This window comes from Glandiceps talaboti, chromosome 3, assembly GCF_964340395.1.
Source record: "Glandiceps talaboti chromosome 3, keGlaTala1.1, whole genome shotgun sequence".
Lineage (NCBI taxonomy): Eukaryota > Metazoa > Hemichordata > Enteropneusta > Spengelidae > Glandiceps > Glandiceps talaboti.
In genome coordinates, this window is record NC_135551.1 from 8,597,405 (window position 1) to 8,621,221 (window position 23,817).

The window sequence follows — 23,817 nt, forward strand, 5'->3', positions numbered from 1 at the left end:
CCAAACACATAGTGGCTTATTAGTTAGAATAGTTGAAGGGAAGGATACCAACCACTCATTTCTGTTGATGATACTCGCTGGATGTGTCCTTTAATACAATGTTATGAATATCAAACCTGTTTATTTTAATTTCGACTGTAAAAATTAAGTTGATTCATGTGTATTGAACCTTTCTCTTTACAATAATCTAAGCCATTTTGCTGCTGCTATTTTCAACGGTCTGTCGGCTCCATGTATGATGCTCACAGCCAGATTTTAAGTGGAACATCTGAATTTGTTTTATGCCAACATCCATCGTAGACGTCCTATGAGTTGTACAACTTATTTCAAAAGTAAATGATAACATTTGAATGCCATGATTGAGGATAAAGTAATAACTTGTCTTTAAACGAAAAGATTTGATGTTATTAATTGAGAAAAAAAAAATTCTCCACGGTTCACATGATTTCGTTCCAAAATCTAAAGAGTCTGTTTTTAACTTGGCAAATGGTCGATATTATGAATGTATAACTGAATCAATGAAATGGAGTATTATCATTGTGAGTTGAAGTGTGATATTGTGTATCGCGAAGATTTTCCTTGAATTGTGTCGTTTAACGGTGTCTTGTATACGTTGCCAGTGTTAAGATGATTGGTTTGTTCAGTTGTCGCAGCTGTAAAGAAATTAAAATGAAGTTAAGAGAAATTCTTGATTTTAATTACTTACATAACATTTCCGGTAAAATTTTAAATGCATGAATGGAGAGTTGTAGAATCATTTAATGCAAAAAATATTTAGTGTCATTATCATTTCATCAATGAATTCCATTTACGTTTGACTTTATGCAGATTCAGTTATATAATAGTATTATACTGGGATCTTTGAAAAGATATTTTTTGCATTGACAAAAACAAGTAGCGACGATATGATAAAGATTGAAGTATCATGAATGATATATGTAGATTGTGAACGTCAGGCATCTACATACTACAAAACCAAAGTGACTATAGAGTTCACAGTGTGATAAAACACGGTGCGATAAAACGTAACATTTCGCATGTGCGTGTGTGCGCGCTATCAGTGCCTGGATTTTGTTTACATAATTCGCAACAAAGAAACTGTGTGTGAGATGTAAACAACAGCAAGTCGCCTCACTAAAACTATATAGTCTCTCTGGTCTGGTAGTATCATTGTTGAAAGTAAAAGTTGACATAAAAACTTACCCCTTTCCTGGAGTAGAAGTGAATGGCCCGTGGGTTACGAGAGTCTGAGTAGATCCATCAACTTTATCTAGCAATGCTTTTCGTTGTGGACTGTTGGTACAACCCTGTGGATAGTAATTGATGCAATATCAGTATAAACATTTCAATTCGAATGATTATGTTGTTTAAATGTACATTGCATTGCCAAGAAAGTACGTGTATATATATTTTGTTTACAACATACATGCGCAGTTACTCTAGGTTATATAGTTATAGTAACAACTGAGCCTTATGAAGGTGTGCAAGTCACATTGAAACGTTGCTCATCGCTTCACATCTTGGGATTGGAAGTAAGGCCGACTTTTGAATTGTTTCATCTCTTCTAGTCACTATTTTGGTATATATATATATATATATATATATATATATATATATATATATATATATATATATATATATATATATATATATATATATATATATATTACTGTAATACTTTTTCTGACAGTTGAATATCTTGCCGAAAATTATTTATTGTTTAATATAACTTCCATGTGTCTGATCCTAAGGCACATTTAACTTGGCAAGCGGCCAACTAGACATCCATACATATCGTTTTTTGTACATCACGTTTTAAGTTGTTATACCATTAATGAGGCAAAAAGATAGTCATAATTCACTAATACACAAATTAGCATATGAGTGGCTGGAGAGATTGTCAGTAAGCTGACTACATACCAGATCACATGGTGTTCCAACATCATTTATCCTGCACAACACAACAGAACAATGGAGGTACAGATCAATATCTTGGTCAACCGTTATGTTGTCCCCATTAGCAAGATCGTAGACGTCAATACCATAATGTTTCTCCAATTCATTAGTGGGTGAAACGTCGTATTCAAACACATAGTCAGGTACAAGGCAACTGAAAGATAATTACAGACTTGGGATTATTCATTATGTTACAATTGTGTCTGTAATCTGTTACATCACCCCTCAATCAAATAAAATTATCAGTACTTTTATAAGTAACGTTCTCCTATTCTACATTGGTCTCTTGTTATTTTTAAAAACAGTTTTAAATAATATATTGACTTCTCAATTTTTCTCAACAAATAAATAAAAAAAAACGTGCACACACAATGTAATCGGTAACGAGACACACCATTACAGAATACTTGACGATTGCTGAGACTGAAAGTGTATTAAACCGAGCTTGTCTCTCGAAAAATATTGAATACTGTATCGAGGCAAGTCAAACTAACATGTAAACGTATTCGAAACCAAGTTTTCCCACAAAAATTAAACCTGTCACTTCGCTACCTACGGATAAAATCACGTATAATTAACAGCCTTGGGTACAAGTTTTTTCTTTATAAGGCACGACAATTTTAGAGAATAAAGATTTGGTTGCTTTATGAACAAAAGTCTAAGTTGCAGCCAGTGCTGGTCACGTTTTAATCTATATCAACGTATAAATACAAGACTTGTGTGTTATTTCGAACGATGTAAATATTGTGGATGTAAATTTAACTTACACAAAGGGAGACAATACCTAATAGATTAGTCTGGATGGTTGTGACATATGTAGTTTATTCTATGAGGCGAATGCAGTCATGTTAGGTAATTCAAGTAACTAATATAGGATCATTATTTTGCAAAAATTGACTTTCAAGTTAACTATTCGATTTTGCTTTAAGCTAATATAATTTGAATTGATATTTGAAGATGATGTTCTGCTATAGTTAAGTATCATTCAGTATCATCACCATTTTGTATGCTTTCACACACACACATATACATATATATATATATATATATATATATATATATATATATATATATATATATATATATATTCAAATGTAGTCTACTTCCAAAACGCAACGTAACTTAAGAAGTATACATACCCATCAGTGATGTAATCATATTTAGGTAAAGGATTCCCAGGATCGTTACTCATTGAGATGAAGCAGTTTTTCACAAGCATTTCCAGAAAGGCTTCGTCGTTGTCAACAGTGATACCAAAATATATCAAGGTTCCATCGCAGATTTCAACAGGGAAGTCAGTAGCTGGCTCAAGGGTGGCAGTAAAAGTCGCATCGGTGTAGAGAGTTGCTGACGTATTGTAGGTACCAAATCCCATGTAATGAATAAGGATATCACTGTAAGAGGATAAAACAAATATGGAAATCTGTAACACGTCACATATTAACGCAACTTAGTAGTCTAATTTACTAACCTAAAAACAAACAAACAAACAAACCAAATCAAACAATACAACAAACATCTGCAAACAACGTACGGCAAATAAAGTATTTAATTAAAGGCGCCTAATTTAAAATCGACGACGACAACAACAACAACAACAACAACAACAACATCAAGAACACAAACGTATGTTGACCTCATAACATGTTCTTGGCAGAAAGAAACCTAGTCAGGCTGCATACTAAAGAGTAATCTGCATGACTGTATTACTAGACAAAAGTGGCTTCAATATTGCACTCACCATGGATTGGGGATGGCGTGAATGGATTCAATGTAACTTACCATGGGTTGGTGATGATGTGAATGGCTTCAAGATCGTACTGCAGTGGATAAACACAAGTCATTTCAATTACTTCTGTGCCTCTCTTAGAGTAAACCATGTTCGTGTAACTGATGTTGTTGCTGTTCGTTAATACCTATTGAAGAAAATAGAGACATTATATCAATAATGTGATCAGATAGAGTGTATGCAACAATATTTCTCGATAGTAAACAATCGGTTCGGTTTATAGCTCTGACTATTATTCGATGAGTGGAATACAGTGTTATATTTCCTGATTTGTTACTCTGACGCAATTAGAATGATTAAAATTATAAGATAAACTTTAAAATATTACCAATGATGTAGTGCCACAGCTGTAAAGCATTGTCGCAAATACAAGCATGTCACCTGACATACTACCAATGCAACTTTCCTCTTCTAAATGAAAGTCAGTTGGATCTACATCTGTGAGATCTAAAGCATCCATCAACTTATTCTTTGTAATAACTACAGACATTTGATTGGTATCACATTGGATAATCTCAGCGGGTTCCTTTGTAGTTGGAATGATATCAGCTTTACGATAAAAAGTAAAAATAAAAACAATTGGTCAGTATGAGGCATGTGGTGTTTACTATCTAAAGTTCCAAAAGTCTCAATACTAAAGTTTACACTAAAGAAGATAAACATTTTTTTTCTCGTCCTTTTTTTGTAGTGTTAATTTATTTACAGAGAAAGAGTATCTCACATACTAAATAACACATGTACTCACTATCTCAAAATATTAGTGCTATTCAAGTATAACATTGCCTCAAACTTTATACAAAGCATGATGTGACCTAGTTATTGTTCATGATTACCCAGAGTGGTGACATGCTATTTTCGAGTTACTGATGATGACAAGCTTTATATTTTAGCAAATATTACATGATACTGTTGTGGGCGTTGTGTGAGTATAAATATAATGCACCCTATTACAATTCCGGATTCCGGATTAAAGTTGTAAAATTCCGGGTTTTTGGAGAATCCATGCTACGACAGATAACAATTCCCATTAACCACTTAAACAGGAAGGGTAATTTCAGTGTTCAATGTTGCAGTGAGTTACTTCTAAGGGGAATTAAATATATATTTATCTATTGTTATCTAAGTAGAAAATAAAGCCTAAAACTTACGACTGGTACAATTCATTTCATCACTCTGATCAAGGCAATCATATGCAGCGTTACACCGAAGGCTGTAACTAATGCAATCGCTCCCATCTTGACATCGGAAAACAGATTCGTGTGTGCAATCTAAGGGAAAAGTAACCCACAATGTAAATATTTAATGCATTATTTCATAAGCTAGAAGAAAATGTACTATTTTATTAGATTTTGAATATGTCGTGTTTTCTCTCCTAAATTGGTCTGCATGTTAGTAGGATGTCTTTAGAATGAATAGTGTAGTACCGGTACGTGTTAATGGAAACATGGATGTGGGGAGATGTCTTCATCTACATTCGTCACCACTGTATTGAGTTTAGGTGGAATTAGTTGGTATGTACACTTACAAACCTTCGAATCGTGTTAGCTATATGATACATGCCAGATACATCAGCAAATAAAAAAAAATATTGCATACGTACTTTGGCAATAATTATTATTCCCATCGGCACACTTATCTCCATTATAACATAAACCCCAAGACGTAACGCAGTGTCCAGATTCACATAAATGGGACTCTATACCACGTCCAACATTACACGCTGTCCAGTGTTAAACCGAAAACAAAAAATAGTTTAGACAGTCTAAAACCAGTGATTTGCGATTTATTCATATTAAGTTTTACAAACATGTTTCAGCTAAGACAAAACGGTCTCCAACGCTGCATATGCAGGGAGATGTTAGAGCCAATTTGGGGAGTCACTAAAATGGGTCACATCGTCTGCTGAATGAAGTGAAAATGAACAGCTCGGGTTATCTGAATTCCTAGGTACCTCTCAGAATTAGCCAATATAATATGTTATATTGTTTATTTTATTGAATTTATAAAGATCAACAAGCGACCTATCGGTCAGAATAGCTCCGCTGTTCTTTTTATTTTCAATTTTGGTAACATGTAGAAGTGGTTCAGTTGTTCAGCTCTTCACTATGCAGTTTTGTTTTAGTGATGTATTAAAGTGGTTAGTTGTTCCATATGATGTCTCACTATAAAACACATTTTACACAGAAAGTTGGTAAAATATTGTACTTTTATACCATAGTCACCATTTTATAAAAATATCTACTGTTATGAAAATTACACAAAATCTCAGAAAAATAGTGACTGGGAAATGCACACACACACACACACACACACACACACACACACACACACACACACACACACACACACACACACACACACACACACACAACGGGTTTTTGAGGTTGGCTATAAATAATTCCAGTGTCTTATGATGATGAATGAAATAAACTAGGGATGTAAACTAATTTTGAGGCAATTCGAAATTCAATTTTCTAACAAATTTACCAAAAACCCTGTACATAATTGTCAACAACATTCAACTTGTAGTAGACATATAACATCGTCTGATATTAATTTAAGGAGTGTCTTGTGACTGGCACCTGTCAGCAGACTCAGAATTTTTTTTTTCATCATTTCATTGTATTTAAACCCTGTACTTGATATGTTGCAATATTTTTAATTCTCAACAAAATACCTCAACATGCCTCACCTCGTATGATCACTGACATGACCAGAGAAAACCTTTTTCGGATTTACATGTAAAACGAGGAAAGATACGCAAAACATAATGCAAAGTCTGAAGCCAAATTAAAGTTGTATTTATTTTAATTATTTTTACCTGCCAAATATTTGCATTTTGGAAATGGCAAGACATGTTTACATGTAAACTGTCGTCCAATAAACAAAGTTTGGGCGATTCACAGTACGTAAGCTTACTGCTCTTACACTTCAACCGCATGCCTAGGCCCGCGAGTTGTCTTTATTCTGGTTCACTGTCACTCTAAATTGCACGACAATATAGAATTAATCACAAGTTACATGTTACCTGAAAACATAAAACTTTTATAGTGGGTCTGAAGTGTGATTTTAGTGAGTACCAAGAACTCCTGCGCGTTGCTGCTTGCTGTGGAAAATCGCCCGGTCAAAGGAGGTGAGCTTCAAATTCCGGGTCAAATCAGTCGTTTTCTACTGAAAATTTTTGAACGGACCATTACACAACGATCCTACTAAATTTACTTGCCATGGTTATTTAAAACACATAAAAAGCCACCTTTTTGTGAAATTTGTAAACTTTCCGGGTACGTATTAAGGAAACTATGAGCAAAAAACCGGGTCGAAATTTCAGGGCCTCAAGTATGCGTCCCTCATTCGAATACGAAAATCGGTATTCCTAAATGTAATTCCAAAATTTATTTTGCTGGCACGAAAGAAGAGATGTCAGTTGAGGTTTAGACGTTTACAGTATCTAAAATGGTGGACTCTAGTGAAAGTTATTTTCGAGTTGAAAATACCCAAAAATAAGGCCTGTGAGCAGCCATTCACAGTGTAATGGTCGCGATCTGGATGGAGGATAGATTGTATGCAAATGAGGGTATTGCGGACTGGATGATTATGTAGAAGGGGTGCAGAATTTGGATTTGAAGTTTACAACCCTGTTTCGAACAAACACCTGTCATTTGGGCCCACAATGCATAGAATTATGACTATAGCTCATGTTACATTGCTTGTTTGACGTCAATAGTGTCTTTTGAAAAGTGGCAGTTTACTTAAAGTCTCGTGGACTGATTTCCAACATGGCGTCGGTCACAATGCTCATTATTTTTTTTTCTGTTAAATTACAAAAAAATCATCAACAATACAAAAGAAGATGTGCTGACTTGAAATGAACAAATCTGAGTAAGCTACCCTCTGCGCATCAACACACCAGATATCAAAGCAATCTAACAAGTAGTATGTGAGGAGATGATGAAAAAAAATCGTAAAAAATTGAAAATGGCACGGATCAACTGGGCATGAACAAATCTGATAGCCTCCCCCAGGGAACATGCACACCAAATATCAAAGTATTCTGACTGTCACTTTCGGAGAAGATGATGAAAATAAAAAAAAGTTGACGGACACCTATGATTCACTTGAAGACCCTGATGAAGCATACTTTATTCAAAACATGGTTGGACGTTTACGGTGTGTTTTGTCCTAATTCATTTCAGTTGTATACAGATAAGTACAACGGCGAAAACCGTCTTTATTTACATGTTCATTGGCTTGCAGTTGTTGGTATTTGTTTATTTACACTCTGTACAAAATTATATGAAGTTTGTTGTTTGCATTCTTACTACAATACCTATACATTTCAGAGAACCATTATGTAAATTAAAATCATTAAAATCAAAAGCTACACCAACAAATTTGTTTTGCATGTCAATGTATGAAATTCAAAGCTCATACTCTTAAGATAGTGCCTAATTGCCAAAACACAACCTTTGCTTGTGCTAGGTAAAAACTTACAACTGCAATTCATATCCTCACTTCCATCAGAGCAGGTTGGTCTATATAGCGTACTACATATGGTACCAGAACTAGATATGCATTTACCGTCGTCACATTTGAATAGAGATTCAAGTGTGCAACCTAAGATGGAAACAGAAAATAAAGAATGCTTAGTAAGGTATTATGTACTAAAGTAAAAGCTAGTCCCCATTTATATTTGCATATATTTTTTTTAGCCCCCCTCCCTCCGAAGGGGGGTATCAAAGTGGGCTCCATCCGTCCGTCGGCCTGTGTGCGTGCATGCATGCACCCGCCAGTCCGTAATACGTTTCTCAGACCTGCAATATGCGCTTTATTTTAAACATGACGCAAAGGTGACATATCTTGTTGGACATATGCACGACAATTTGTCTTTTGATATTTGCAAATATGACCGAATCGCGTCCATATTTGTTGTTAAAAATCAATATTTATGGCACAACTCAAAAACTGTAATACACAGTCACAGACACTCCATTCACTGTTGTCTACTCCCATATTATCATACACAATCTATCTTTGGCGCCCTTGACCATTGACATTGACCATGACCTCCAAGGTCAATTGTCAAAATCAAGCCAATTCCTGCCTGTCACACACATCACGCACACAACTGGCATGTGCGTCACTCTAAACAAGCAGCTTGTCAACAAATGTCATTTTGTAGCCATGAAAGTCCTCTCATGTTCGGGATGAACAATCTGAATTGACACTTATTCCTCCAGGAACATCTCTGAGCATCCTGAAGAGATAAAACCCGTAAGTCTGCTTCAGAATGTCAAAAAGAACATCTTCAATGAATTTTCGCCCTGCAGTAATCACTGTCACATCGCCACCTGTTTGCTGATATATGTACATCACATTCTATGGTTGATATTGCAAATGATCTTCCTTTTTGCAAAACTGCAGAACCTATAGTGCTGTGTATGCAATCCTCATCAGTTAAGACGAAGACATTCAAAATGCAAAATGCATATCTGTTTCAACAACTCTGATTCGTCCATGCATATATGTATTTCTTGTAAGGCTTTTATGAACTGGGGTGACAAACGCCTTGGTGTTATCTGTGAACAGTGCGATTCATGATACCCATATTCATTGCCCAAACATCCATAACTGTAACTCAACATTCGAAAAACTAGGTAATACCAACGTTGTATGGACCAAAGTACAGTCCAGTTTTGTTTGATCCCCATGGCATTGGTACCAATAGCAGGTTTAAAACACTTATTGAGTCCAGTATCTGGAGTACAGATTCGATGGCTTCCTTTGATCCTCAGGTTTCCATGCTTAACGAAGGGCTGTACATTCGATACCACATATGATTTGAAGCAACACATTATTCGAACCTGCAGGAATATTTATCTGCATGTACGTCGTATTGGTTTCATTCGGAAATACCCCTCTCAAGATACCTGCAAAACACTTGTATACTCTATCATCTCCTCACAACTAGACTATGCCAATGCCCTCTTGTTCGGACTACCACATGTGCACATCAGTCTTTTGCAAAGAACACAGAACTGAGCCACCCGACTTATCGCATATTTAAGGAAACGTGATCACATCACACCAATCCTGGCTTCTGGTAACCTTCAGAATTCACTATAAAATTATATTTCTCACCTATAAATCATTAAATGGTCTCGCCTCTCAATATTTTGCTTAACCTATTGTAGTTAACAACCCTACAAGATCTTTGCGCTCAAGTCATACAACACTCAAGGTTCCCAGAACGAGACTCAAATCGTACGGAGATCGTATTAATGATTTTAATAATAATCATGTTTATTTGAAATTTAACCACCCTACCCTGGGTAGTTTGTTATGCTGAGTTCATTAAAGGGGGTCTTTTTATGAATTTATGTTGCCATGGTAACCAAAATCACCATTATATGTTAATCATTTTTCTAAAATTTGACATAAAACATTTTTAAAAAATCAAATTTAGCGAGAAAATTTCTTTCTTTTTGGCATTTATGAGTTAGTGCTACCTGGTGTAACATAAATTGTATACAATTGGACAGCCGTTTCCATGGAAATGTATGGGAGACGTGAAAATTGTGTTTTCGTTATATACACATACATGTCACAAATAACATTACAAATCTGATAAATATTTTTTTATTTGCACATTGACCACACTAGAAAGGGTAGTTTGTAGTGCTGAGTTCAAAATAAGTGGTCATTTAATGAACAACAGTTGCCATGGTAACCAAAATAACCATATTATGTGGATTTTTGAAAAATTCGACATACAACACTTTTAAAAAATAAAATTTAGGAAAAACATTATTGCTGTTGGAATGTATGGGTTGGTGATATCTGTTGTAACAATGTTTCATGATTTTTGAAATTATCTGTATCAAAGTTATGCAACATAAAACTCTAAAATCACCAGAATAAATTGAAAATACCTAAAATACCAGCAGTCTTTGAGAATTCGATCTACACAACTTATTTCTGGGTCCCGAATTCAGGCGATAATAGACACTGGATATCATTCATGTCATTTGGGACATGTGGCACTCACCGCAGCATCCATTGTTACAGGAATATTGATAAATTATCCAGATATTGTCATCATGAGATTTGCGAGGTGTCCAGTGCGAGAAATATGGCGACTGCTACACTGTGTGCGCGCGAGGCGAATGACATCACTAGAATGTAATACAATGTAGCTTTTTTCATGAATCATGCAGTGCGTTGCATTTTCGTATGTATGCATGCGGTACAAACATCACATACAAGTGAGATAGACAATGATAGAAACCAACTCACTAGCTTATTGTTTACATAACTTTGCCAACGACGAGGAATAATCATCATTAATTTACACGAAGTTGCTTAAATAATCGATGACTTAAAAACAGCAAGGGGTATTGCAAATATTTTTTCCCAACATTTCATAGACGAATGTGTAATATGCAGTGTTGTTTCGGAGTGTCTGGTGTTTGGCGCCTGTTACTGACAGGTCTGAGATTTTTATGACATCAATTTGAGGAGTATTTGAAAAATAAGCACTGGTTATCACCTTTGATAAATGATTGCCTATTAAAGTACACTGAATCCACATAATATTAAGATGTCTAAATCATGATGAGCAAGCGTGAAGCTGAGATGTATACCTCCAATTACGATCTGATTTCAATACCAGATACCAAGGACCAACGTTTCCATCTGTACCCCCAATTACAATCTGATTTCAATACCAGATAACAAGGACCAAAGTTTCCATCTATGCCACCAATTACAATATGATTTCAATACCAGATACCAAGGATGAAGGTTTCCATGTATACCACCGATTACAATCTGATTTCAATACCAGATACAAAGGACCACATTTTCAACCTATACCACAATTACAATCTGATTGCAATGCCAGATACCAAGGACCAAAGTTTCTATCTATATCACTAATTACAATCTGATTTCAATACCAGATACCAAGAACCAAAGTTTCCATCTATGCCACCAATTACAATATGGTTTCAATACCAGATTATGTTATTGCAGGTCCTTTCACTCACATATTCAATAAGTCTCTCTTTGAGAGTTCCCATGGACTGAAGATATGCCAACATAGCATATGTCTACAAAAAAGACTAGAGATATCTTTGTGCTAATTACAGACCCATTAGCCCCACATGTGCTGTTTCTAAGATAATGGAACATATTGTATGCAGCAGTTTGGTGAAACATGCCTGAAATGATTACAACGTGGCGTCAGAGACAAATGCTCATGCGAATTCCAATTAATCGACTTAGTACATGATATAGTGGCCAACTACTATAATTATTTACGTCCTACGAAACAGGCATCTGCCGTTGAAATCTAGAAGAATACATTAGAGGCCTTCTTTTGGAACCAGTAAGCTATCTGTTTTGAAATGCATTCCAGTGAAAGATGCGTTCCTATTAGTCTCGCTGCCAGACTTTGTGACCATCGTCCCATAGTCTAAATTTGAGCATGCGCAGCGGTGAAGCCGCAAGAAGTGAGTGACTTAAGTGACTCACTTCTTGTCACTTTCTTGTCACTCGCTTCTTGTGGCTTTGCCGCTGCACATGCTCAGCACCTTACAGAATTAAGACTGAGGGACGATAGTCACGAAGTCTGGCAGCAAGACTACGTTCCTGTGTAAAAGACGTCTTTCTACGAAAAAGACACCTTCCTATCAGAATGACACCCCATGAAAAGTCTATGCTTCCATTCGTGGCTGTTACTTCTTGTTATGACACCCCTATATTAATCACCATTATAAATTTCAGTGGGTGTTGTCTCACATATGCAAGACATGCATGCCGCTCGCGAACATCAAGAACGCACACTGGCTTGTTGATATGTACCACCTGCACCTGGCTATCTATTGTCTTAAGTAGGTCGCTAGTTCAACGCGAACTAAAGTTCATTGACCATATACTATTTAGAATGAAATCACAGGGACGTAGAGAGACGGAGACGAGAGAGAGAATGGGACATACATACATACATACATACATACATACATACATACATACATACATACAGACAGACAGACAGACAGACAGACAGACAGACAGACAGACAGAGGAAAAAATACACTTACACAAATGTATTCGCATGGCTTTCATCTATCTCACCACTGAATATATGTCTTAGAAGTAATTGCAGCGAAGCCATGAGAATTTTTTTCATGTACTCTGTAAACGACGGCTCCTGAGGTTTAATTTGGTTCAAATCATGGGCAAAATATTTCGGCACCCCTGGGACATAACTGCCGACTGTTCAGGGACACACTATGCCTGCACAGCGATCGAGTTGTTCAACTACGAGGGAATGTCAGCAGCAGTGGGAGTACTAACTTTTTATTTCGATCTTCATTGTATCGATCATTTGGTAATATCTTCAGTGTCCATCGTCTAGTGCTAGTGCATGACGTTACTGTCATTACCTTTGTATTGATTCGAAATGCCGAGGCCCCATAGGCACTAGTATTTTCCTAGATTGAATGATGAAAAACAAACCCCCTACAGGGGACTAATATCTGAATAAATCATTTAGTGATATAGTAACTTAATATTAAGTAGATATATAGTTTCCATGGGATAATATAGATGTTGTAATTATAATGTTAGAGGGTTAAATACAACAGTAAACATTTGATTATTTATAATACATAGGGAGGATACATGACAGGTATATATGTAATAAAAACAAATATATATGTTACCTTGACAAGAATCTTCGTCACTCGTATCAATATCACCTGTATCATGATAACCACAGTCATCAGTACCACCATCACAAACCTTGAAAATTCTAATACATTTTCCACTGTCACACAAAAATCCATCACAAGCTGTTCAAAATAATTAGACAAAAATCAAAATTAAAAGGATATTAGTCAGGAATAATTATGGTTATGGAATGGTTTCTGCTCGTTATCGTTATTACTTATACATGACTGAATCTATGTACTGGAACTAGTGAATAGAACATATTGTGATGTAATCATAAATGGCGCCATCTGTAATAGAATGAACAAAGACGCAGCCCATGAAATACATGATTTAAACGAAATTGTAGCAACAAATAAATAGTACAAAGTGTCTGATAATGCATGAAATTGCTGAATGTCGATAGGTGTGCCTGTACATCAGAGTCAAGGCCAAACGTCAATGTCTGTAAAGAGAGTTCAAACCTGGCAATAGGGGGTAGACACTTCAATGTCGTCTCTATGTATTAACGTTTTTGAGGTATGTGGTAAATCATAAGTGTTCACTACAAATATGACTGTCATTACGTAAAAAGTTATATGAGCACCATGTGTATGTTGATTTGGTTCTGTATTATCTCTATCCATGATATAAAAGATATTAGCCACGCATAATTGCTATAAAGTGTCTGCAGTATGTAAGTAATAGCTTAAATTTGATGGTCTACCGTGTAGATCACAGTAAAGGTCCAAAATCACTTGCAAGATCTACAAGAGAGTTTTCTGGACAAAACTAGTGAACGACTTGACTGATTAATACTACACGCATGTATACATACATACATACATACATACATACATAAATACATACATACATACATACATACATACATACATACATACATACATACATACATTACACATTGAACCAGTGTTACCGTTAGGTAGACAATGTCTCCAAGCCACCTCACACACTTGTTACATAATGTTAAGTGCCTATAAAATGTTAATGGTTTTATGAGATCAATAAAACAATAATTTATGTACACTCCTATGGCCTCACTGACGGACATTTCACCAAACAATATGGTGTTTAGCCCTAATTTGTATATCGATATTGGGGTCATCATTTAATTAATATCACATGATATGTACACCACCAGAGACATCCCTGTGAAATGTCAGCCACATCAACAGAGTACTTTTGGAATTAGAGACTCTTGACCCCAACAAACCACATTTTTAGCCTTAATTTGCACATCACTGATGGGATCATCGTGTCATGAACAATTCTTAAACTAAACACCCCAAAAAATATTTCCACTAAATTTCAGGCCAATCTGTCCAGTAGGTTGGGAGTTTAAATTTTTGACCGAAAATCACGTTTTGTTTAACCCAATCTATGATGCGATCATTCATTTTCACCTGAACAATTTACCATCTACACGCCCGAAGTAATGTCCCCACCAAATACCAAGCCAATCAGTCTGGCATTGTTTTTACTTTAGGTCGTTTACAGACAGACAGACAGACAGACAGACAGACAGATTGACAGACACACAGACTGACACACACATGTACACACACACACACACACACACACACACACACACACACTTCAACATGCCTATAGCACTAATGAATCTCATCTCAGTTCAGTTGTGCGAAAAATTTGGAAATTCTTACTAAGCAAACTAAACAAAATACAATGCCACAGGCTTGCATTGCCATTAGCATTGTACTAACAGAGATCGGTGTTTTATTTAAGTATTTTCACCCGACTAAAAGTTAATATATTCAGCTTGTCCAACTTTAATTTTTTTCCTTTTATTCTCATAGAAATATATCTGAGATGGCGAGTGATTATTATGAGCTATACCAAAGTGTTGTCTAGTACAGCTTTCTTCTTAATTTTCATACATACGTTTGTGGTGAAGTTGTTCATATAGTTATATAGTTGCTGCAATAACAGTAGTTTTCGTCTACTATCTGCTTGTTCTAGTGTCGGCATAAACCCAGACTAAATGATTATCACAACGAAGTTATTATGTAAATGTACACTCTTTACTTACATGAACACAAGAGTATAAAATTGACGTAATCTACATATAGCCAAATAGTATGTAAATATGTACAAACAGTTATTCTAAAAACAGCCATGAGGGTGTGGCTACATTAACGAGTTTACGTTGATACTACTCCAAGTGTATAGTAGATGAGAGCTAGCAAAGTCACGGATCCGGTCACAGCTAGACAGGCTACTTGTAAATCGAGAGTTAAGATAGTCTAAAACTCACAACTGCAGTCCAGTTCATCACTTCCATCATCGCAATATTGAAAGCTATCACATCGAAAAGTGGAAATAATACATCTGTCCCCACAACTAAACAAACGTTCATCTGTGCAATCTAGGACCAAACACAAAACACGGACTTTTAAGCTATTATATCTCAAGGAAGAGCGACTATTTCAAATTTTGCATTGGTTTTGTTTTGTCCTATAAATTGGTATATTTAGCAATGAAGTGGTGAGTATATTTTGTGAGATCTCTACTATACAAACACATTTTCTAACAATGCCAGAAGACAACTGAAATGTCATAGAAGACATTCATTGACATTAACATTTCACTGGAATAGTTTAATCGCGTTAGTATTTTTACCTGAGTAAAAAGCTTATAAAACTCCTACTCAGCTTGTGCCACTTTAAAATGAGTGGGTATAGTCTTTATGCTGTGCTATGTATACCTAGGAATCTGTTCTTTTACAGAGAAAAGACATGGGCGGTGCATAGGTGAATGAAAACAGGTATTTCATACCTTGACAATAGCTTTCATCACTTCCATCAACACAGTCGTCGTTACCATTGCAAAGATAATAACTTTCCAAACAATGTCTATTGTCACATAGAAAACCTGATGGGCATGCTGTTCGAAAAAAAGAAACTCAAGTTATCAGAGACAACCTAGAAGCATTTGTATAATTGATTTGTTCCTTTTCACTCAAATAATCGTCATTTTGCTTGTTTATGCTAAATAAAGACATGAAATAACTTATGAAGATCACTGTGAAAACGTGTGTAGTGAATTATATTGAAATTGAAGTCTTTATACTTGAGATATAGCCTAATTATCAAAAATAATTAATAATGCAAATTATTCATTAACGCTGTAAGGTACATCAACGAATTTTATGGGACAAATGTATGTTGTTATGTTTAACAAATATTGCAATTAAAGTATGCAGTCTTAAGATATTGCGTAATTAGTTGATTTCATTAATATGCAAATTTCTCTAATTAAACATTGACAGATCTCACTCAAATTTATATATTCCAAATTTCATTATAATTGAGCTAGCCGATTTTTAGAAAATGATGACACAGACACACACATGGACAGACAGACAGACAGACAGACAGACGGACGGACAGACAGACAGACAGACATTCCCCTTTTAATACCTCCCGTACCCTTACGGGAGGTAAAAATCTTGTTTTTCTGCGTTCGACACTCCCGCGTGTTTCTGTGTCTGAAATCATGTATGGGGAGATCGTCGGTCAAACCAGGTCAGCTTCAACATCCGGGTGAAATCACCAGCTTTCTACCGAAAATTCTTGCTGGAGAATTCGCCAAGATAAATCCATACGATCTTTTCTTCGATCAAAATTGAAAATCTTTTCTCTTTGTTTTAATATAAACCTTTCGATACTAAGTGAGCTTGCTGCCAGAACGCGTGCATTTATTCCAAAAAAATAACATTATCACAACAATGCAAATGAGAAAAGTAAATGTTGTTACTGTGTTGCAATGTTGGGATGTGTACAAAGTGGTTTAATTATTTGGGTCAATTTTCCCCCAATTTTCCGATATTGATTGGCTTTGTTCTAGACCATTCAAAGTATTCGGGTTGCTTGTATTGAAAGGTACGTATATCAAAATATATATCGACAAGTTTCTGTCCAGATCTGAATTTGATATTTTGAGAAACCAAACGAACTTGAGAGCAATGGAAATTCACCTCATTGTGGCGTGCATTGCGAAATTCTTGAACTGAGTGTTACATAAAGCCTGGTATATTGCCGTAAACGAGAATCAAAGTATAGAGCAATATCGTGCTTACCATAAAGTATGTAAACTTTCTGATGCATACAAGCGATGTTAGGACGGTTTGAATTGTGTTTATTATTTGCCGTAGAAACGAGTGTACATCATAACCGGGTATATTATGTAGGGGATCGCGAATGTCGGAGTGTTCAAAGTCGAGTCAAGCTTTCCTGTATTGAGATCGAGAATAGATAGCAGATATTTGAATAACTTTTTCGACAACCAACTTTCACTGGGACTTCAAAAATCACAGATATAGAGCTAAAATCCATTACGTTCAAACCAATAAGCAATCCATATATTTGTTTTGTATGCATGGGTAAATGTACGTATGTCTGTATGCATGTCGGATGTATGTGTATCCCTGTAAATTTGAATAATTTAATTTTAAAAGCCATTACATCTGTTCCACTACATGTACTTACATAGATTGATATCACAATGTACTTTCAGATTTCTATAGTTTGGCACACCTTTTTGCCAATTCAGGGGTATATCATATACTAATAGCCTACTATAACAAAGATTGTTGCATTCCAGCAATTATTATGTGTGGGAACAAAAAGCTCAATATTACCCTTACGGAAGGCATTCAGTTTAAATCTGGTTGCACGTTTGGAATTGTGTTGGCTAATTGACGAGTTTACTTTTGGAATCGGAAGGTTATCATTGATTTTAGGTCTGGTCCGATAGCTATGGGACAACTTTTTAGTATAAATGTAATTGTCGAGCGTTTACGTTTTATGTCAAAGATGGAAATGCAAGTTTTAAGTTTACAAAGTTTATGTATGTCAAGGATATTGAATTGATTGAAGAGAGGGGTGGAATGGACTTGACAGTTAGAGAAAGTTATAAGTCGAGCCATTTCTTTTGTAGATGGAAAAGTGGATCAGGAGCAGTTCGATAATTGTAGAGAAGGGTAAGGACAGATTTTGGAATGTAGTGACGAATGCGTGAAATAATGCAAACCTTTAGACTAATAGTATTTCTTACTTTCAATATGGGACTTCCAGGGTAACAACTGCCCCCCCCCCCGGACAATTGCCCCCCCCCCCCCACCGGACAACAGCCCCCCCCCCCCCGGCGGACAACTGCCCCCTGGACAATTGTCCCCGGCGGACAACTGCCCCTGGACAATTGCCCCCCGGACAACTGCCCCCTGGACAATTGCCCCCCGGACAACTGCCCCCGAAGGACAACTGCAAATCATCATGCCGACTTTTATGAATGAGGTAACAATTATCATAGATAACAATAGAGTAAAACATGTGAATGTAGTGAGTATAATGTACGCAAATTGCGGCGGTAAGTTGCCGACGGTGACATTTTAATGAATGACAAACCCGTTCATCTGTAATACTACCTTGTTTTTTTGTTCGGGGGCAGTTGTCCTTCGGGGGCAATTGTCCGGGGGGCAGGTGTCCTTCGGGGCAATTGTCCGGGGGGCAGTTGTCCTCGAATCGACTTCCAGGTCAGGGAAAAGTCTATTGATACGTCTAGGTAAATGGCAGACAACACACCCTCTACGGGTGTGTACGTGTTGCCAATACAAATGAATTTTGGGGGCGTTTTACAACCTGTTGGTGATTTTCCAGATAGCATTGGAACCAACGGAACAGTAGACCTCTATTCCATTGGACAGTTTCGATAAGAATGTGGATAAGACTTATTAAGGTCAATGAAGCCGTTTTGTCTGTAAAATCAGAAACTAAATCAGCTAAAGCAAGTTTGGTGCTATGTGCTTTTGAAGAACCATATTGGGTACTTATAACCTACAGGAAAGGGATAAGTTGATCATGAATAATTGATTCGAAAACCTTGTTGATGTATATCGATAAACAGTAAGATTATCACTACTTAGCCAGTCAGTTAACAGGTAGCACAGTTTCAATGTGCAATAGCCAGTTTCCGAGTTCAAATAGTAGCTATGCGATGGAGCGTCCTCAGTTAAAAACAGTATTGAAGTGTGGGGTGGAATTCTGTCTTGCTACTACAGGAATGGTGTACCATGTGTTCTTGTATAGGTTTGACTTGATGTTTAAATTTTCTACAAATGGCCTTAATAGAAAGCCTGTTAAATATATTTATGCTTTATTTGTTGACAACAAACTGGTAAATGACTTGAAAAGTATGATATGAGTTTTCGCAAGTGTGATCAAATATAGCATTTAATTTAATTTAATTTAATTTAATTTAATTTAATTTAATTTAATTTAATTTACAGAAGTGAAAATTACTGAAATTTTATTTAAAAAGTGTTTGCAGGGTAGGAAGGAATAGGGATATTTCAACATTTCACATAACTACATTTTAAATTCAATTGCCAATGTGTTCAATATGACATCCTTCTTTTGATATTCACTATTAGATTTGGTTTTATTTATTCAAAAGAATTATAAAATATGATAATAGTCACTGTGATAAAAATAGTACACAAAAAAGTTCGTCCAAGCAGAAAATAGTAAGGTTCAGGGATTATCTTATTTTTATTACAATTCTAAACCTTTCATTTTGCTTCTAGAGTGACAATGAAAAATACGTAGGTAAAATGATGGTATGTGAAATTTCCATTGTCTCATTATTCACATTTAAAGACACTTTTAGACACATGGACTTAGCAAACAATGACGAAAAACTGATATATTATATTTCTAATGAAGCTAGAAAATTGTATAGACCTATATTACAGAATGAAAAGATGTGCCTCTTATCTTTGTTTCAATAGGAGTTGAATGATGAAGAAACAACACCACACTTCAATCGAATTCGATGCCGTCCGTTGACTCAGTGCGCTTTGTCACAGAACAACGTATCGAACCCGGAGATCCGCTATATTCAGTGGGTTAATATGTCTTGAATGTAAATATCTTTTTATCTTTGGACATTGAAAACTTACAAGTGCAATCCTGTTCATCACTTCCATCGTTGCAGTGTGGATATATATCACATCGATAGATAGCAGGAATACACTGTCCGTCGCTACATTTGAATAGATCTTTATGTGTGCAATCTAGAAGCAAACAAAAAAGGGTCAATTGTCACGCTGTTACTTCTCAAAGTAAAAGTCCGCGGGTAGACATTTATTTGCGGTTTTAGTGTACATTGCATAATTACTTCAACTACTACGATTTTGGGTGATAAAATAGTACCCCGGTAAGTTATTCAACCTCGAAATCTTAAAAAAAAAATACACCTACTGCACTTGATATGTGTTTAGTCATTGAGAGGGTTTTCTGCAATGATCTATGGGAAACCTTCTAGTGGTGACATCACAGGAATATAATACAAGGAGTGGCAAGACATGATATTATGCGATATATATACTCATTAACCTTTAACTTTTACATTGTAACGATTATTAGAGACGACACATGACAGATACATAAATAAATAAATAAATCTAAATATTGTACCTTCGCAAATGTCTTCATCACTTCCATCATCACAGTCAACGTTAGTATTACAAAGTCGTTTATAACTAATACATTTGTAATTACTACATAAATAGTGCGGGCATGCTGTCCAAAGATAAAGAGAAACACAATCTTAGTCCAAAATTATTAAATAATGTTAGTTGTATGTTTCAGTTTTAAATGATTCAGAAATACTAATGTACATGCATATTCTTCTGGAATGATTTCGATATATTATCATAATGAATGGATTATGCATGTGAATTATGTGATGTCGTTAATCCTGAAAGACCAATGAGAGTTCTACCAGCCGCTGGCCGTGGTACGATGGTCTTGAACAGCAGAACATATGTACAATTCTTAATAGTAGCAGTTTGTTCTCTCTCCATTTGATAGAATGAAACGCAGAGCAATATGTGCCTTGACTATTACTGACCAAAGAACCAACAACCTAACCTTTTTTTAATAACACAAAACATTATTTGGAACATGAACTGCCGGTTGCACTGATGTTTGATCAGGATATCTCTAAAGACATCTGGTGACAAACAATTCATGACAAGATCCTTGGTAAATTTGGAATGATATATGGATGACTGTGTTTATCATTATCAAATTTATATTGTATAACATACCAGTATTAGTCCATAGTTCAGTTAGTGAGTTCTAATGTAAAAAAGCAGAGAGAGAATACATTGTGATTATATGGAAAGTGGCAAATGATGTATTAGGACAAACACACAAAGAAACAAAAGTCCTATTACAGATATTCTATCAAATGTTATATAATTGCTTGCCGTACCCTATGTCCATATGTTAGATCCTATGTGTGATAAAGTTTGAAGTAGTTAGTTGTTTTACTCTGGATCCTAAACTATCAAGAGTTAACGAACAGTCAGTTACACAGGGAGGGGCGAAAGATCTCACAGCATACAGCAAAGATTCTAGCACACCTGCTCTTCACTGGAAGGAGACTTGATTTAATATTCCATATGAACTTAAAATCCAAATCTAACATTTCACATGAATACACAGTGTCACGTATTTACACATATTAAGAATCTCTAACACATCCCTAGATAATTGAAATGGTACTTATTGGATCGCGGCATCACATGATTAATCTCTAAGTATTATGATTGGATTCGCATATCAAATTATGTAAATCTGCCCTAGAGTTAATATATACACTGACAAGTAAGTACACCTCTGTGATATATACTATCTGCTATTATTTGTTATGTTTGTCAAGATCTACCCCATTGATGTCACCCCATGGAGTCATTCAAGTTTTAAAAACTTTGAAATACTTTGTAATATGGGTAACTAATCTAATTCATCACAGCATAGGGTACAAATGCGTGTTGCCATTCAAGTACAATGTATATATATGGTCGATAAACTTCAATTTGTGGGCGTAAAATTTCAGTAATTGTGTTTGTAAAATTTCGGGTTGTGTTTGTAAAATTCCAATTTGAGTTTGTACAACACAACTTATGTCCATAAACATACAATGTAATTAGTGTTGATGAGTCATTTTCAGTATACCTCTGTCACGATCTGTGAAGTTCACATGAAACGTTGTAGGAAATATTCAGTTAGCTACACGCTACATCAAGTTCCACTCGTATGGGATCACACGAGCACATACACAGTAAGTCGAACAGCTCAACAGACATAGATTTATGGTTCGCCTGTTACTTCCGAACGAGATGGTTGCATTTTTTCCCTCTAAATCCGCTCTGGTCTTTAAGTGCCGGGTTAACACTATTTGTCTGGGAGCTCAATTTGAGAAGTTAATTTAATGTATTTTTTAGACAAGAGGACGAAATTGCCGAAATAGTAAATATTCAAATATTGGTCTGTGACATTCAAGAAGTTGCCTCCGGCAACTAATTGGAGGAGCACTCACTCATCAGAGATAGTCAGTATGGTTTCACCAAAGGCAAATCATGTGTCAAACTTGCTGGTGTTCTTTGAAATTGTAACAAAATCAGTGGATGAAGGAAACCCAATAGACATAGCATACCTTGACTTTAGTAAGGCCTTTGATAAGGTTCCTCATGCAAGACTAGTTTCAAAGCTACAAGCACATGGAGTAACCAGGAAGATCAGTGTTTGGATTCAGAACTGGTTAACCGACAGATCACAACGTACAGTATTAAATGGAAATGCATCTAAGTGGTCAGCCGTCACCAGTGGTGTACCCCAAGGATCTGTGCTAGGACCCATTTTATTTTTAATTTACATTAACGATATTGATGATGTAGTACAATCTTTCATACTTAAATTTGCAGATGATACCAAGCTGTGTTAAACTGTTAATTCACAGGCAGATTGTGACAATTTTCAAGATGATTTGAACAGATTGTCTACATGGGCTGAAGACTGGCAAATGTCTTTTAACGTAGACAAATGTAAGATTATGCACATTGGTTCATCAAACCAGTCACACAAGTACACCATGAATTATAAACCATTGAATTCAGTAACTGAAGAAAAGGATTTGGGTGTATTGATTCACAACTCATTGAAAACCAGTCATCATTGTGCAGCTGCAGCTAAAAGGGCAAACAGGACACTTGGTATCATAAAACGGAACATTTCACACAAATCAAAATTCGTCATCATGAAGTTGTTCAACTCCTTAGTCAGACCACACATCGAATATGCCGTTCAGTTTTGGAACCCACACTACAAAAAAAGACATTGACCTTCTCGAAAAAAAAAATACAAAGGCGAGCTACAAAGCTGATACCTGAACTGAGATATTTAAGTTATGCAGATAGACTAAGGACACTAAATATGACCACTTTGGAAGAACGAATGCGGAGAGGCGACTTG

At 35.8% G+C, this 23,817-nt stretch overlaps 1 protein-coding gene across 1 annotated transcript; it reads right to left on the bottom strand.

Moving 5' to 3' along the window:
- Positions 1 to 640: 640 nt before the first annotated feature.
- Positions 641 to 14,103, bottom strand: LOC144432997 (oncoprotein-induced transcript 3 protein-like). The gene is made up of 8 exons (XM_078121310.1): positions 14,064 to 14,103; positions 13,471 to 13,599; positions 4,074 to 4,294; positions 3,739 to 3,872; positions 3,096 to 3,350; positions 1,921 to 2,110; positions 1,204 to 1,307; positions 641 to 653 (listed from the first exon to the last, which is right to left on the bottom strand). The coding sequence occupies exons 1-8, from the start codon at positions 14,101 to 14,103 to the stop codon at positions 641 to 643; spliced, it is 1,086 nt and encodes a 361-aa protein (XP_077977436.1).
- Positions 14,104 to 23,817: the final 9,714 nt, after the last annotated feature.

Bases quoted from the DNA above. Each gene is read 5' to 3' on its own strand.
- LOC144432997 (XM_078121310.1), bottom strand. From the start codon at position 14,103: ATGGATAGAGATAATACAGAACCAAATCAACATACACATG. The intron at 4,295-13,470 runs GTAACATATATA...TTTATCGTAAAG, and splicing joins TGACGAAGATTCTTGTCAAG to CTGATATCATTCCAACTACA. The intron at 3,351-3,738 runs GTAAGTTACATT...ATCCTCTTACAG, and splicing joins CACATCATCACCAACCCATG to TGATATCCTTATTCATTACA.